General features: G+C 40.8%; 1 protein-coding gene across 2 annotated transcripts in view; it reads left to right on the top strand.

The window, feature by feature from the left end:
- Positions 1-18,118, top strand: part of KCNMB4 (potassium calcium-activated channel subfamily M regulatory beta subunit 4) — a 63,084-nt gene that overhangs the window by 12,920 nt on the left and 32,046 nt on the right. For both annotated transcript variants that reach the window (XM_004583028.3, XM_058673674.1), the window contains exon 2: positions 14,544-14,671. In XM_004583028.3, coding sequence (XP_004583085.1) covers positions 14,544-14,671 — 128 coding nt within the window. The remainder of the gene's footprint in view (positions 1-14,543; positions 14,672-18,118) is intronic.

The raw sequence follows: 18,118 nt of genomic DNA on the forward strand, positions 1-18,118 counted from the left end.
CTGGTTTTTGAAAAGATAAATGCAAATTTGAATTGTCACCAAGTGTATTTATCAAAGAAATGCTCTTCAAAAAAACAGCAAACCACAAAAAGTTAAGTGACAACAAAGATAGGGGAAAAGTTAAAGTAATTTCAAGTACATACTTTGATAAAATCCATACCAATGAACTTGAAAACATAGGATAAAATGGTGATGCCCTAAGTCAATATAAACTTGCAAAAAGGTAGATCAGTCTAATAGAGATTTCTTAAAAATATTATAGACAAAATTGAGAAAGTTCTCAAATTTCTGTAAGTATTGAATGTTTTTAAGTCAATGCTATGAAAACGGATAACTTTAATCATCCCTTAAGCTATTCCAGAGAACACAGAAATAAGGAAAACTTCCGAATTCTTAAAATTTTAGGATTTCATTGAAACAGAAACTATGAAAACATGGATACATAGATGGAAATTGCAGGCTAGCTACTGGTAATAATGTCTGCTTAGTATCTGAAGGAAATAACAATAACATCAACAATGGAAGTACCAGAGGTTATAAATTTTTTGTGTTTTCCAAAGGAAATCACATGAGTTGCACACCTCATTCTGTAAATCTAAGACAACAGGAGAGTGGATATTTTTATAAACAATTGTCATATAAATTTTCAGATTAATTTCATAAAAAGTTAAATGTTGGAAAGGCAGATAAGATTTACAGAGAGGAGAGACAGAAATATCTTCCATCCCCTGATTCACTCCGCAAATGGGCACAATGAAATCAGAATCCAAGAGCTTCCTCTAGGTCTCCCACGTAGGGGCAGGGTCCCAAGGCTTCGGGCCATCCTCCACTGCTTTCCCAGGCCACAAGCTGGGAGCTGGATGGGAAGTAGAGCAGCCAAGACACAAACTGGTGCACTCATGGGATGCCATCAGTTGCAAGGTGTAAATTTAGCCATTGAGCCATCACGCTGGACCCTAAAATGAGGATTGTTAAGAATGCCAATCTCCTGGAATTATAAAGATGAAAGAAGCTACTAGGCAGAAGGCAGCTAGAATGAGAGGCCTATCATGAATGTTTGTTGCCGGAGTCCAGCTCCGGCCGAGGTTCGGAGCTTGGGAAGGGTGCGTGGATGAGGCGTGAAGAGAGAAAGAAAGGAGACGGACCACCAGATTCCTTGATAGTAGTGGACTAAGCGAGAAAGCTGTCCGCTTTATTTATACAGAAGCAGTACAAAGTTTTATTAGGGGCATATTGACATAGCTTCAGGGGGACACAATTTACAACTTTTTGAGAAATGATTGAGGAAGGATTCCACATTCCTTGCTTAGCTTGGCTTGCCAGTCTTCATCTGCTCTCCTCAGGTCTGGGCTATAACCTAGGCGCCATCTGTGTCAACCAGACCCCTACCTTGAATTACGTATGAGTTAAAAGGACTGGGGCCTTGGTCTATGGGGATCGGGGTTATTGACATTAGTTGGCCATAGGTCTGTAAGCTCACAGTTTGTTAACCAAACAAGTAAAGCAAGGGTAAAAACGGCGGAAAGAATTGCAGTTAGCAATGAGCTAAGTTACTCTATTTAAGTTTCAACTCTACAATGGATGAGTGTTTCCAAAGACAATTCCACAAATTGTTTCAGTATTAGACAAGGCATTATCCATTCAACGTTGCAACCAAGAGTTTCTTAGTAGACCACACATCTTATGCAGTAATACACTCCTAATACAATTCTTATTCAACTTATCTATCACTAAATGGGAGAAATACATCAAGAGAGAAAAAACATGAAGATCTAAGACAAAAAGTTATAAACATTACATTCCTCTACAACTGCAGGCTCTACAACTTCATAAGTGATCAAACAATAATCAAAAATATATCTTTATGATATTAGTGAAATCACCCTGTATTTCCTCTAGCTAAAAATTTTATGAAAACAACTAAAACAGCTACATTTTCTATATTCTAAAGAATTGCAAGGACAGGCTAACCTTTAAGACCACAGTAACCATATTTTTTTTGCCTTAGCAGGATAGGCTTCAGGGTTACAGTAGCTATATTCTTTGTCATAGCAGGATGGCCTTTAGGGTCACAGTAACTATATTCTTTGTCATAGCAGAATGACCTTTAGGGTCACAGTAACAGGATAACTTTTAGGGTTCCTCTTATCAAGCCATTCCCCAGAAAGCATGCTAAATATCTGGGCCAGATTTTATGGCAATGGGTAAACAGCACAGACTTAATTATACTCCTATGTGTAGTTAAAGGCCCACTCACCAGGACATCCTCAGTAACATTAACTCTTAAGCTCACATTGGTTGTAAAAGCCATCTCACAGGGGCAGACAATGCCTCAATAGATTACAAAATTCTTAGTGGGGTGATTGAGTGCCCATGCGAAGGGGAGTGAAAACTGCGTCAAGGTGGTCAGAGATGAATCCACTTAGCCCTGCTAAGCAGCTGGAAGCTCCCCGGGCCCTGCCAGTCAGGGAGCTGTTCTCTTCATACCTTCGTGTTATACACACCTACTGCATGGACTCCATCAGTTTGTTGTTATTGTGAATGTAGTTTAAAAAAATCAGACAGTGTGACAGCTTTATTTAGGGCTGAGAGCAAGACTCCATCCCCAGTCCCTGTTGCTACCCAGAAGAAACACTTTTTGACTATTTTTAGTTGGCTTTCTAGTATTTACTTCACTGTTTCAAGACAATAGAGCCTCTAATTTATATATTTTAGATACTGTTAACTGCATGTAATGCAATATAAGGATTTAACATTCTTGCCCTGTCCCTTTCCACCCTATGTTTCCTTTTTTTTGTTCTTTGAGTATAGTTGTTTGTTGCTTTTTTTTTTTAATTATTTATTATTTAACTTCAGTAATTACATTGTATTATGTGACACAGTTACATAGATACTTGGGTTCTCCCCACCCCTCCCCAGCTTTTGATTAAATTAATATCGAGTATTTATGTTAAACAATGTAGAGTTTTTATTTTTCTTGAACAAGTACTTCTATTTCCATTTTCTTATTTTCCTAAATTCTCCCAGAAAATTATAAACTCCTTTGTGTGCTACTTGTATGTAGTTATAAACATTGGGTTAGTGTTTAGCTCCAGATTTTGTTCCCTCTCGTTTCTGAATTTTCTAGGACATCCTCTGAGGACTCTGCTAGCCTGCTACCCAAGCCAAACTGGTTGTGTCTTAGACCTGATCGGGTCTTGCCTGTATCAGGTTCCGTGTAGCCTTGACCTTGTACTTCCCCTTCCTTCGTTGGTTTGTTCTGGTGGAGTACACCCCTAAGTAGTTTCCAGAGAAAAGGTGCATAGGAAAGACAACTTCTAGATCTTGTGATCAGAGTTCTGTTTCTGAGGGTTTAATTCACACTGGACAATTTAATCAAAACATGATTTATTATGGTTTTCAAAGGCTCATAAATCAGTGCAGGTTTGTACATCCAACATCATTCCTTTCAACAGAAATAAATAGTCTGATATTCTGTCCAAAGTTACGATCAGTGAACTCAAATTTTTGCCCCTATCATGACTATCATAGACTTCAAGTACCCCCTCACACACTGAAGAATACTCTGGGGTATGTATGCTCCAGCATGAAAAAAACAGGCTTGGATCAGCAACAGTGTGTTGGGACAATTGCAGAAGGTGGTAGTACAAAAAGGTGTGTTGGGAATGTGAGTCATATGCTTAGGAAACTTACATGCCACCAAGACCTCCTTCAGCATTGTAAGTCTCAACCTGTAGTATGTGAAATGGGATTGCATACAGTGGAGAATATGACAACTTGCATTTCCATGGTTCGACATTCAGGCCCCATTGGGTACCTGGTAACAAACCCATGGCTTCTCGTTCCAATTTTAGTATATGTGCTGCCGAAGCACGCACACCCATGGCTTCTCAAGAGGAGAAGAGTCATTTGCCAAAAAAAACCCACACAGGTTTTCTTTGTACCATCAGTATTCCTCATGTGCACCGTGTAGCCCCTCACCTGTGGCAGACACCTTATAGACTGTTGGAGACACTTGCTGGAGAGGTGAACCTAGACACCTTCCTACTCTGTAGCCAAGAACATTTTCCTGTTCTGGCTGCTGCTGAAAACTGGCAGGGTTATGGCTTACTTGTTAACGTGATCAGAGTAGCCATCTCAGCTGTTCGTATTCTTCCCAAATACAGGAAGCTGCGGAGCACTGATCCTTGACATGTACAGCAATTTGTTTTTCACTCTGGAGGAAAATCCAGAAATGTCCTAGACCAGCAGACCCCTAGAGGCATTATTCAAGTGTCAGATTTGCGAATGGTCCAGGTGCAGTCACGTCTGTGCTTTATCAAGGGATCTAGTGCTGTTTGTGTCCCCTGCTTTGCACTTCCCATCAGCACATCAGCATTGGTGCCCAGACAATGTAATGTTCTACCAAATAGCGTGGGGGTCATGGTCTCTGCAGATGAGAACATCACAGAGAGAACTACCGTAGTCCAGGAGAAGATAACAAAGTCCCACACCATATCTGCCAGGAAAAAGGCAACAGCCTTTGGTGCTTTTGTCCACAGTGTTAAGAGAAAATCACGGTTGCCAGATCAGTAGCCATGGAAGAGCACCAGAGGTGAGTTTATTTGCTTTGATAAAGAGATTATGTCTGAAATAGTACCAGTGAGTAGAGTTGCTATTGACTCATTTAGCAGTACAGTCATTCCCCAGAACTCTGCTTTCTTCAAGTGCTAATGGGCAAGTTAAGTAGGGATAAATAGGGATCTCCACTCCTGGGCTCTGTGACTCCTAATTCCAGAATGCAACATCAGCTTGTTTTGTTTGTTTGTTTTACTGTTTTAGAAGGCATGGGTACTTTCAAAGTCATCCACTGCAATAGCCTTCTCTCTGTGTCAGGGGGCCAAGGTGTGAATTAGATCTGCTGAGAGTTACTGCTCTGTATATCTGCATGTGTGTTAGGGCATCTATACATTCGTTATCTATAGAGTCATACAAAATAAAGTTCGTAAACATATGGGCCTATTGTGGCACTAACTGGGGGCAAAGCTCCACTTTCTTCTGACTTTGCGTAAGCTCATTCTGAGTGCAGTCATACTTAGCACCCCAGGGATTAGAGTTTGCAGTCTGTGTCCGATAATCTTCAAGATGTCTGCTCCGTTCCCCAGTGTGCAGTGAACTCTAGCAGGTGTCTGCCTGTCTTGTTGGAAAAGATCGAGAGAGGAGTTGAGTAGGCACTATGCTTCAGGTGCTGCCATGGGATCTTCCTTCAAGGGTAACCAGCTCCTCCCCTCCGTTCCTTCACAGAGTTGTAGGCGTGGGGTTGGATGAGAAGTCCTACCTTACATGGCAGTGGCTCACAAGGTTTCATTTCACAAACCTAGGCGTTTTTAGGTGTGCAGATCAAAGAGAAATGTGAATGGTTCTTTAGTCTTATGCATGTAAAGTCAAAAATTAGATTGTTTTATCGTGTGCATAAGCTCTATGGGTCAGAAATTTGGGTGGGTTGTAGTGAAGATAGTTCACCTCTAGTCTGTGATGTCTGAGGTCCAACTTGGAAGATTCCCAAGCTAGATGCTGGAGTCAGGGAAGGGCTCTTGTACTCACAGTCGGGTGATGGATGCTGATGTAGGTTGGGAACCCATGTCCCTACTGCATGAGCTTCTCCTGCATGATCTCTCTAACTGGGTGAGTGTTTGCCTTCCTAAAACAAGCTTTCCCAAGAAGCAGACCCACACAGTATCTTTATTGCCCTTTCTGATCCCTTTCTGATTTCAAAATCATGCTACATCATTTTTGCTGTAATCACAGACTTGTCCACATTCTAGGGATGAGAAGGTGGACATATTCCCAATACCCATCACAACCCATGTTCCTAGTACAAATGTGTGAGGTGGAATATACATGGGTGCAGCTCTCTTTAGAAAATGCATTTTGCCACCAATAGGAAACAAATTGTTCATCGTTATCATCTCTCCATTTGGGATCTAAGGGATCCGTCAGACAGGGCTGTTGATTGATCCCCTTAGAGCAGGGAAGATGGCTGTTAGGGAATATATGTCCATGCATACAGATGTAAAATATTTGTGCTTCCTACTGCACAGTGCCATCAATAACACAGTTTGAATGTGTGTGTGAAAATTTGAGTTTTGTTTTATTTCTGTGTTCTCTTTGGTCATAAAGGTATAAACCATCTCCTTAAAGGTTTTAAATGATAAATTGTAAGCCACTTAATAAAATTATGCAGATTCTGTCATGCTTTTTTTTATAAATAATAACTGTTGGATTTGTTCCAAATTACAATTTCTTATTTTGGTTTGACTGCTTCTATTTAGATCCAACCTCAGTTTTTGGCAAACATAGCGTATTTTTATTTTCTAACTGTAAAACAAAATGAACTATTTTTGTCTTGAAGGTGGAATGTCATTCAGAACCTTTCACGTTTTTCAGTCACATCAGCAATGGCAGCAGTCTGCCTGGATTTAGAAGTTCAGTGAATATTATTAAATCCACCAGTGCAGCTGTAGTATCAACATAGGGTAGTGAATTCTAACCAGACGAGCTGTGCACGGGTGGCTGGGTGGCAGTCCTTTCCCAGAGGCAGTGAGCAGCTTCACACAGTAGCATTGAAGGAGAGAGGAGCAATTGTTCAACGAGGAGTTGGTCGGAGCATTTGGGTATTTTCCAGTAGCATCACCCTGCCCATGTCTTGCAAGCACATTAGATGACTCAGTCTTTCTGGAACGTTTGCATGTAGTCTTTGTACGTTCCGTTTCTTCCTGGAATGTCACCTTCCCAATCCATTCTGTGCAAAGCTATGAAAATCCAAAGTCACGATTTCTGTGAAGATTTCTCTCATATCTCAAAAGTCAAAATATTCTTGTCCTCTTTTCTTAAGGGAAAAGATTTGTTTATTTAAACGGCAAAGCAACACACACACACACACACACACACACATGCTGAGAGAGAGAGAGAGAGATCTTCCATCCACTGGTTCACTCCCCAAATGCTGCAGGAGCCAGGATAAGCCAGGCTGGAGCCAGCTGCCAGGAATTCCATCCCGGTTTCCCATATGTGTGGCAGCGGACCGAGTACTTGGGCCATCATCTGCTGCCTCCCCAAGTGCAATAGCAGAAGAGAGGGATTGAAAGCGTAGCAGTCAAGGCTCTGACATGGGATACTGTGATCCCAAACAGTGGCTAAGCAACTGCCCCATACCGCTAGCCTCTTACACTGCTTTGTAGCCACAAAGCACTTTGTGAATGTGAAGCTGCTATTGTACTTACTATATATTCCTGAAGAAGTGGAGAGGAAGAGGAAGGAAGGCAGTGAGTAATAGTCTAACCTTTGTATCCTGTTGGTACTCAGCTATCAAGAATGGTTTGTTACATACACTAGCAGTTCTGAAATTCTGTCATTCCAGGGCAGAAGAGCCATTCAAATGCAGATTCCTAGGCTGTGTGATCAGACTTTCTGGAGCATGGAACTTTGTGCCTAGCAATCCTGATAGTCTGGACAAACACTGTTTTGGACAAACACAGTTTTAGGCTGGGCGCACACTTACGTTCAGCCTGCTCACCAGAGAGATCATTGTCACTTTTCCTGTTGTCACGGAACCTTGCTGTTCACATTTCCAGAGCCATTTGTTTGACTTTCAGATTCTTCTGTGTGATTGTTTTCGTTTAGGACTCTGGAACCACCTGCTGTGGAATTCAGTTATTATTATTATTATTATTATTATTACTGTAAAGGCAGATTTGCAGAGAGAAGGAGATACAGAGGGAAGATCTTCTATCTGCTAGTTTTCTCCCTAAGTGGCCACAATGGCTGGAGTTGAGCCAGGAACCAGGAGTCTCTTCAGGGTCTCCCCATGTAGTTCAGGGTCCCAAAGCTTTGGGCCATTCTCTAGTGCTTTCCCAGGCCTCAGCCAGGAAGCTGGATGGGAAGTAGAGCAGCCAGAACACGAGCGATGCCCATATGAGATCCTAGCATGTGCAGGGTGAGGATTTCACCACCAAGTCATTGTACCGGGCCCAGAATTCAATTTTTTAGCAGATGTACCATTTTGTGGTTCTTCAGTTAACCTATATTTGTGAAGCAGATGTGCACACACATAGCACCTGAAGCGTTATAAAGCTTATAAATGTCTCATTGCAGAGTTTGTCCATTTATGCTTTTAAACTCCATAATTTTTTCTTAATTCTGTGTTTGTCTTGTCAAGCATAGCATTATATTACAAATTGCAGCTGACCCAAAGCTTTCTAACAGGATTTAGGAAAATGAGAGGTTAGGATATAAAATATAGTTGAACCTGTGTTCTGAAAAATAATTTTTGAAGAATTTTTTTTCTAGCCAGATTTATTGCAAATTGTTTAGTTGGCTAGACTCATGCTAATATTGTCTTTCCCTAAACAAGTGAAATAAACTGTGGAAAGAGGGAGCCCCTGTATGCTTCTTAAAAATGCCCAACCTAAGCCTACATGTTACTACCTAACATGACAGTGCCCAATATTGGGTTTAGACCACGCATGGTATGCTGTACTTTCTCAGATGACTCAGTAAAGAAAACAGTGAATTTTGCCTGTCCTACACGTGTGATTGAGATGTAATCCTCAAGGCACTTACCACTAAGAACTCACCCCAGAGGGTTCATTGTTTTTAAAAAGATGCATTTATTTTTTTATTGGAAAGTCAAATTTATAGAGAGAAGTAGAGCCAAAGAGGAAAGATCTTTGGTCCACTGACTCAACTCCCCAAGTGGCTGCAATGGCCAGAGCTGAGCTGATCTGAAGCCAGGAACTACAAGCTTTTTCCGTGTCTCCCATGCAGGTGCAGGGTCCCAAGGCTTTGGGTCATCCTACACTGCTTTCCCAGGCCACAGGCAGGGTGCTAGATGGGAAATGGAGCAACCAGGACACAAACTGATGCCCATATGGGATCGCAGCGTATGCAAGGTGAGGACTTTAGACACTAGGCTTTCACGCCAGGCTCACTCCAGATGGTTCTATTAGAAATATATATATCCATGGTTGTAGGCTGAAAAAGAATGCTATTATAAATTCTAAAAAGATAATTGAAAAATACGTTATAAGTTTGTAATCAAACATCCCATATCAAATGATAATAATGTTTTTAACTCACTGAAAGCCTTTGTACAACCACATTTACAGTAGCCTCTGCGGTTTCATCAACTTTGTTGATAAATGCAAAAGCCAAGCCTTTTTTTTTTCCTGAAAGATAGACATTATACGAATATATCTTATCACATGCCTCTTTTTCTTCTAATTTTTTAAAGAAAGTGATGTCATCCAAATTGAGACAGTAAACACTGTCTGAGGAAGGTTACTGGGGAGATAAAGAGATGAGAAGTAGAGAAACATTGCCTTTGCAAATGCAAAGCAAAATAGGTCAGAACTGTGAAAAGAAAGCTGTCCAAGGGAACAGTCATTGTCCTCTGTGATCAAAGGCAACGTTGCAGTAAATTCCGGTAAGTGAACTGACTTCCACGACCTCTGAAACCGTCGCTGAAGCCAGACAGGCAGGAGCGTTTCTCTGAGGTCGTACTGGAGAAGACTGGCGACCGTCCCATAGTGGACCACCTCGGTGTGTCAGTCCCCGGGAGGACTAGGCCTGTACCCTTGCAAGGACAGCACTGTACTAGATCTGCAAGAGGGAGGCACACAGCAGGACAGAGCAGGTGCTACCCAGTGAGAGAACCAGGAAGCCCTAGAGATACAGATGTTGAAGGCAGTTTAGGAACACTCTGCTGTCTGCATCCCAGCTTGTCCATTGGTCATTGTGACTTTGGAAATTTTCTTAAACCCCTGTGTCCTTCAAGATTCATCATCCATTACATGGGGGTGATTATTACACTTGGTCATTTACATGAATGAAATGTATGATATGGAGTCCATAAACAATAGCAATGATGACAATGGTAACGGTGGTGGCGATGAGATGGTATAGATTATCATTATTTGTGGCCTCTAAAGGAGAGAGATACATGGTGGAGGCATTATGGAGCCTTGAAAACAATTAAGCTTGCACACCCTAGAAAGGAATTTGTATGACAAAATTTCCTGTTCCTCTTTCTAGAACATTGCTATGAATTTTCATGCCCAACATTTGTTGTGCAAACAAAGTTACTTGTTACAATATGGTTTGTAGTAGCAAAAAAGTGTTAATTGGAAAAATGTTATCATTTTCTTACATTTGTGTATTTACTTCAGAGCATCATGTTGCATACAATATAAATGCATTATCTACAAATTAAAAGATAAATTTTAAGATGATGGTGGGCCTGGCACCATGGTGTAGAAGATTAATCCTCTGTCAGCATCCTATATGGGCACAGGTTTGTGCCCTTGCCTCTCCACCTCATATACAGCCCTATGTGTGGCCTGGGAAAGCATTGGAGGATGCCCCAAGTCCTTTTGCTCCTGCATCCATGTAGGAGACCCAGAAAATGCTCCAGCCTCCTGACTTCAGACTTGCCCAGGGTCATTTGGGGGGGTGAACCAATAGATGGAAGATCTTCCTTTAACTCTGCCTTTTGAATAAAAAGAAATAAATCTTTTCTAAAAATGGTGACATTGTAGGGCCCGGCCTGTTGGCTTAGTGGCTGGTCTTCACCTTGCAAGCGACCTTATAGGATCCCATATGGGTGCCAGTTTGTGTCCAAGCTGTTCCATCTCCCTGTTTGTGGCCTGGGAAAGCAGAAGAGGGTGGGCCAAAGCCTTGGGACCCTGCACCCACATGGGAGACCGGGAAGAAGCTGCTGGCTCTTGACCTAAGATTGACTCAGCTCTGGCCATTGTGGCCATTTAAGCAGTGAACCAGCAGATTAAAAATCTTTCTCTCTGCCTCTTCTTCTCTCTGTGAATCTGGCTTTCCAATAAACATAGTTAAAACAAATAAATCTGAAAAAAGAATGGCAACAACATAAATGTGTCTGAGCAGCGGCTGACCAGGTGTATGACTGGTGTATGACTAAGGACCCTCTCTGTGCCCTGACCGCTCGGCCGCAGCGAGAGTGTTAGATAGAGAACAGACATTCTTGTTCTGTTTACTTGTACATCTGAGTTCCACAGTAGTTTCTGGCCCGTGATCAACTCTTCTTCAAAATGTACTATATATTTATTTCACATGTAGATAGCATATATTATGTGTATTTACACAAACAGCAACACTATTTCTCTTTAAAATATCAACAGCAACATCACATAATGTGGGATCTATGGGAATAATCACAGAATGAAGGCAGAAGCATATATTTTTATGTAGGTAGTATAATTTAGTGAAGATAATATCTATAACTATCTGTATCCCAAATAATATGAAATCCATATTTTTTAATATTTTCTCCATGTGTATGAACTTCCATGTGTGAGAGAAAACCTATGGGATTTGTCTATGCCTGGCTTAATTTTATCCATTTGCATATGTCAGTATTTCTTTCATTTTTTTTTCCCTTGGCTAAGTAATACACATTCTCTGTACCAAATTTTCTTTATTTGGTTAGCTGGTGAATATCTAGCTTGGTTGCATTTCTTTTCTATTGTGGATTGAGCTGCTTTATCTGTGGGCATGCAGATATTCCTTTATTATGTTGACTTTTATTTTAAAAATTCTGACAATCCTGGATCCACTACATAGAACTGAGAAGGAATCCAGGGAGTTTTTGAGAAAGGCGTCACAAAAAATTTTAAAGATGACAATTTGGTGTTGTGACATGATGGGTTGGCTGCCATTGTGACACCTGCATCCCCGTAAGAATGCCACTTGGGTTACTAGCTACTCCATTGCTAACGAGCCCCCTGCTGATGCACCTGTGAAAAGCCAGTGATGGTCCACCTGCATAGGCCCCTTTCGCTCCCATGGGAGACTGAGGTGAAGTTCCTGGTTCCTGGATTTGGCCCACCCAGCCGTGACTGTTTGATCATTTGGGAAATAAACCAGCAGGTGGGAATTCTGCCTTCCTCTCTGTCTGCCTCCCTTCACCCATCACTCTGCCTTTAAAGTAAATAATTAATCGTAAAAGATATTATAAAGATGAATTAACTTTTTGAGAAAATGAACATTTTTTTCTTTCAGAGTGTTGTTATCTTTAAAATGTTACTTGAGTATTGTTAGCATAAATTACTTAATCTACGATACTCTGTTGGAAAAAAAGTTGAATTTTGGTCTCAAGTTATTTTCCTCAATGTATAAAGGAACTTTCCTTCCAAAGCTATTCATACTTCCTGAGAGTTTCCTAAAGGCAAAAAATGTGTGAGTGTTTTTAATCTCATCTGAAATCTCAGTGTACCTACATCAAAACTTTACACATTCAGTGAAAGTATACATCTGATTTTTTTTTCCTGAACCACATAGGTAAGACTTTCCTGTTCAGACCTTTTTTAGGCTTGTCATTTGGTAGAGATTTCCTTTAACTTCTTTATCCTCCCAGAAGATTAAAGAGTAAATAATTCAAGGTGAGTTAACTTCCAAAATGTTTTAATTATGTTTGAAAGTTAATTGAGTATTTAGGGAGTGAACTTGTGGTTGAAAGAGCTGTTTTTCTTTAATGACTCAGGTAAGAAAGTAAAAAATAATTTTTTAAATATGAAAATTTTGAAGATAAGTTTATTTTGAAGCAAAAAAAAAGTTTGTTCCTGGTTTTTTCATTCTATGCATTTCCTAAGATGACTCATCCGGGTCAAATTCAGATGTTCTGCATTTCAATTCCATTTCCCAGGACCTTTTTGAAGTACCCTCAGAGTGTGAATAAAACTGTCTTTCTTTGTAACTTTCAGTCAGCTGGGCAGGCATCCCCAAACCACAGTGGTATACTGTGTAATTCCCAGTGCTGCAAAGCTCAGGGGCAGTTAGCTGTGGACATGAAAGAGAAAAATTCTCTAAACACATAACCCCTGGTCTGAATCTTCTTAGAAAGGGATTAGGAGGGAAAGGCATTAAAAAGGGAGTAACACAGGCCAGACAGGAAAGTATGATAACAATGATTGAATTGGGAAGCTTGTGATACAATAATTAAAAGTCTTTATTTTCATTTATTTGAAAGGCAGAATGAGAATGACAGTGAGCAAAAGAGAGAGAGATCCTCTACCCACTGGTGCACTCTCCAAATGGCTGCAACAGCTGGGGCTGTGTGCCATACCAAATCAAGTCTGGAACTCTACCCAGGTCTCCCATGTGGGTGGCAGGGGCCCAAGCACTTGGGCCATCTTCTGCTTTCCCAAGGAGCAGGGAGCTGGACTGAAAGTGGAGGAGCCAGGACTTTATAACAGCAGTCTGAAATGGGACACCAGTATGGCAGGTGATAACTTAAACTGCTCCCCAACCCTAGCCCTAGAGTATTTTCCCTGCCCTACAAATTAATATTGGACACCTTGGTAAAATATCTGAGAGTAGAATGTGCTGCAATCACCAGAATCCACACCTGGTTCTGGAGTTGACCAAAAGCTGATTCCTCATGTGTAAAAATGGAGATCACTTTCAAGATTGTTGTAACAAGTCCATAAGTTATGTTCAGCATTTATAGTAGCTGGCAGGTTGTAAACCCTCTCAGGTGTAAGCTGGTGCCATCCTCCTCATTATAAAAGGTTACATTGGAGAAAATGAATAAGAATGCCAAGGACTTGTTTTCACATCTGGAATTCAATGCGGATTTCTGATTCTGCTGAATCTCCGCTGCTTAGAGTACCACAGTCCCTTTAAGAGAATTACTTTGTCAGCAGCGCAGCTGGGAAAAGGCGTCAGTTAGCAGAATACATTCTGTACTTGAGAGGAAATTTTCTGTTTTGTTGTAAGAGAGGTTCAACACAAACAACACTTGAACCTCAGTGAGTTGAGGATAGTGTCTGAAAAAGAACTGTGTGAATTTCCTTGTTGAAAGTGGAAATGGAGAAAATGTTTACTATACGGGGGTTTTCAAGGTGGGGTGGGGAGGAGATGCCTTCTACTGACTGACAAGTCCCAAAAAGAGAGATGATGTTTTGCTTTTTCATTTGCTGTTAGATTGTAACTCATTATTTGGGAAACTGTACTTAATTTTCTAATGACTGAAGATTTTGTTTTTGCTATATTATTATCAAAACAGTTTCAGTTATTGTGCCACACTGGAAATTTGAAATATGGTTGAACTGTTTCAATTTGGGAGCATTTAGGTAGATCTAAATTAGATTTACTGGCTTCATGATTCCAGCTCTTTAGAAAAATGGACTAAAATGGCTTACCAAGGTCATGAGCAGTGTGCCATGACCACTGGGCCTTATGGGCAGCTCCCACCAAACTGATTGAACTGAGTAAATATGAGCTTTGCATTGGGTTGTACAATAGACATGGTGGTTGGAGTATTTTGGGGCCTCTTTTCTTGCTTGGTTCCTGATGCTAGAAGCTGATGGGTGGAATTGGGGAAAATCATGGTGATACCTGTGGCACACTAATGCCATTGAGCAGGATCATAGGCAACAAGCGCTATGATCCCTCTACATCTGTACTTCCTGCTAATCCCATATTCAAATACATTGTAGAATAATGGGTTTGTTTTCTTTGTTTTGCTTTGTTAGTGCTCCTATATTCCTCCCTGTAAAAGAGAAAATCAGAAGAATTTGGAGAGTGTCATGAATTGGCAACAGTACTGGAAAGATGAGATTGGTTCCCAGCCATTTACTTGCTATTTTAATCAGCATCAAAGGTAAGTCAATACTTATATGTGTACATTCAAATTATTTGTAGCCTCTAGTTTGCCACATTGATAAACCTTAGATTGTTTCTATTTTACAAACTATATGACAGAGTCTTAGGTCCTTCCATTGTGTGGTTAGGAAAGCTCCCTCTAGATACATGAAGGAATGACAGTGTCTTTAAGGGGAACATTGTGTGTTAGTCACACTCCTTGAGAATTATAGATGAATGAACAGGAGCTGACAATGAACAGATTTGCCTGTATTTTGGACCTAATGAAATCCTACCTTTGCTATTCTGAAATGTCAATAAAATGAGTTCATATTATTAAAATTTTATTTGACATAGAGACCATTCAAATTATAGTCATGTAAATGATATATATGCAGTTCCTTGGACTAGACCATTTCAGTACCAGACTTGACTTATCTAGTAATTTGTTCACCAAACATTTATTAAGTAGTTAAAACTCCTTTCCACATATCTGTACTTGGTTGTTCCAGTTACATCAAACCTTGTTTTCCTCCCACAATCTCTGTTAGTGAATGGCACTATTATTCATGCATTTACCAAAGCCAGAATCCTGTGAGTAATTCTCATTTCTTTCCTTTACTCTCTTTAACGTAATGAATACATTCATTATCATGTTAATTTTATCCCATAATGACTCTTCTGTATCTTCTTAGTTCAGATCCACATTATTTCTTAACTCATTGCTCTGAGTTTGATGAAACTCTTCCATCTGCTGTTGACTTCTGAAAGCTTTCAATGGCCAGAGCTGGGCCAGGTCAAAGCCAGGAGCTAGAAACTTAGTCTTGATCTTCCCCATGCATGATAGGGACCCAAGTAGTTGACCTGTTTTTTTCTTCGTTCCAGAATGTATATCAGCAAGAAGTGGGAGTCAGGATCAGAGCCAGAACTTGAATCCAAGCTCGCTGATATAGGATGTGGAATTCTAAGCAGTCCCTTAGCTGCCATACTAGAAGCTCATTTCTCTTTCAAGGGTCTTCTAACCAGTCCTCCCACCTCCACTCAGCCCCACTCAGTCATTTTCATTTTCCAAGCTGCTCTTAAGGCAATTTCTCTATCAATGTTAGTCTAACCACATTTCTTCTCATAGTTTTCAGAACAAAGACTAAACATCTTGGCATGACTTATGCTTCAGATACCTATTGTTCTATTACAAACTATTCTGAACCTTAGGGCTCAATATAATTTTGTATTGTGGTTTGCTGTGTTGACTGGGCTACATAGTGACTGGGCTTCCCCTTCATGTGCACAGTGTTGGTGCTGGCTATTGGCTAAGGCACCTCTGTTCTCCTCAGTCTAGCTTTTCTTCTCTAGTACACTTGAGAGGAGCAGACTTAGGCTCTGGAATACTAATCATGTCATTTCTACATATTTCATTGGTCAGAGCAAGCCACAGAGCAAGCCAGATTGTGACATTTTGAGATCGACTCGTTCCTGCCATAGGAGGAACTGTGAAGGATTTGTAGCCATCTTTTCTCTTCTACAGCTTGTGAACTCCTCAAGCTCTCACACCAGATCACCAGCTGGCCAGCCTCATTTCCCCTGGCCTACTGTTGGTAGTCACCATTCTGAATTATGTGCAGTTCCAGAAAAGCTCATGCCTTGCTTTCCAGGCCTTGTTATTTGTATCTCTGGCTTCTTGACTGTCTTGCTCCAAACTCTCCTCGGATCTCATCTTCCTTGGCTGCTTGCCATGATGCTCAGGTTTGGTTCAGTTGTACATTAGTTGGAGTGTTTTCTCTTCCAGGTAAACTCATACTAAGGCAAACAATTAAGAAGTGTGTTGTTTAATACTGGGTTATTATTGAGGTTGGACTATTATTGAGAACTCAGTTCTGCCTACATGTGGCTCCCTTCATGGTTATAATTGTGGCTTCTGTAGTTGATGTCACAGTCAATGCAGCAATATCCACAGGCAGGAAGATTTTATCTTTCCTGGGGTGTTTTCCTTGAGATTAGGAAGGAAACTTTGCCCCTGCTTCTCACAGTCAGTCTTCATTCATTTGACCTTGTTCATGATCTATTCCTTTACCAGCACTTAAACTGAGTCATAAGAAAGAACAATCATAACCTACCCATGAGTTGGGGAAAGGACAATGTCTCTTACATTGTGTAGAATTGGGAAGGAAAAAGGAAAGAGGAGAAGGGCAGAGAATTGTGGAACAACCCTAAGTGCCATCTGCAAGGTGGGTCTCCCTCATACAGCTGTGGCTGGCAACTGCACATAATAACCAGAGGAGCTTTTGAAAAACTGTACCACACATCATATAAATTTGAGCCTTTGATGATTGAACCCAGACATTAGCACTTAAAAAAAATTGTTCCTAAGGACTTTAACATAAACCTAGGATCTAGAGCCACCATTCTTTTCTTCAACCTGTCTCCCTTTACCGGTAATTGCTTGCATATGCATTTTCCTGCCCAGATGGTACAAACTTGCTAAGGATGTGGGTCAGTCTTTGTATCCCCTGTACCCAGTACAGTGCTCTGTTTCCAGTTAGTACGGAATGAATGCAATGTGCCAAATTTATAAGGGGAGGTCATTTGATTCTAAGGAATTAGATTTATTAGTGGTGACAGACTTGTATGCAATATAAACAGATTTTCTCAACCAGAAAAAAAAAAAGGGAAGGACCTTTAACATGGAGTGACTGCAATAGAGAAACCAAAGCTTGATCTTGCAAGGTACCTTAGTGGGAGAGGCTGTATGATAAGGAATGGTGAGTTTATGAACTGGTAAGGTAGCTTGGGGTTAGATTTCCTTTTTCCTCACCCACCCCTAAGATTTATTTATTTAGTTGAAAGGCAGGACTAGAGATGAAGAAAGAGAGAAAAATCTTCTGTCTGTTAGGTTTACTCCCCAGATAGTTACAGTGTCTGGGACTGAGCCAGGCCAAAACAAGGAGCCAATAGCTTCATCTGAGTCATCCACTTGGGTACAAGGGCCCAACTATTTAATCCATCTTCTGTTGCTTTTTCAGGCACATTAGCAGGGAAGTGGATAAGAACTGCAGCAGTCAGGACTTGAACTAGCCCACACAGAGAATTCTGGCATTGCCAGTAGTAGCTTAACTTGCTACTCTATAACACCAGCTACTTAGTGTTAGATTTCTAAAAGGTCATTAATACCATACTCTGGAGATGGTATTTGTCATGTAGGCAATGAAAATTTATTAAAACCTTTTTAAAAGTTTGTGTTATGCTTTAAAGAGATTTACTTTTATGTATTTGAAATGAACAGCGACAGAGAGAGGAAGAGAGAGGGAGAAGGAGAGACACATATCTTCCGTCTGCTGGTTCACTCCTGAAATAGCTGCAGCATCTAGGGTTGGGCCAGGCCAAAGCCACAGGAGGAGCTCCATCCTCACCTCCCACCTGAGTGGCAGGGATGCAAGGACTTAGGTCATTTTCTGCTGTTTTTCCAAGC

The sequence above is a fragment of the Ochotona princeps genome, chromosome 15 (genome assembly GCF_030435755.1).
Source record: "Ochotona princeps isolate mOchPri1 chromosome 15, mOchPri1.hap1, whole genome shotgun sequence".
Taxonomy (NCBI): Eukaryota; Metazoa; Chordata; class Mammalia; order Lagomorpha; family Ochotonidae; genus Ochotona; species Ochotona princeps.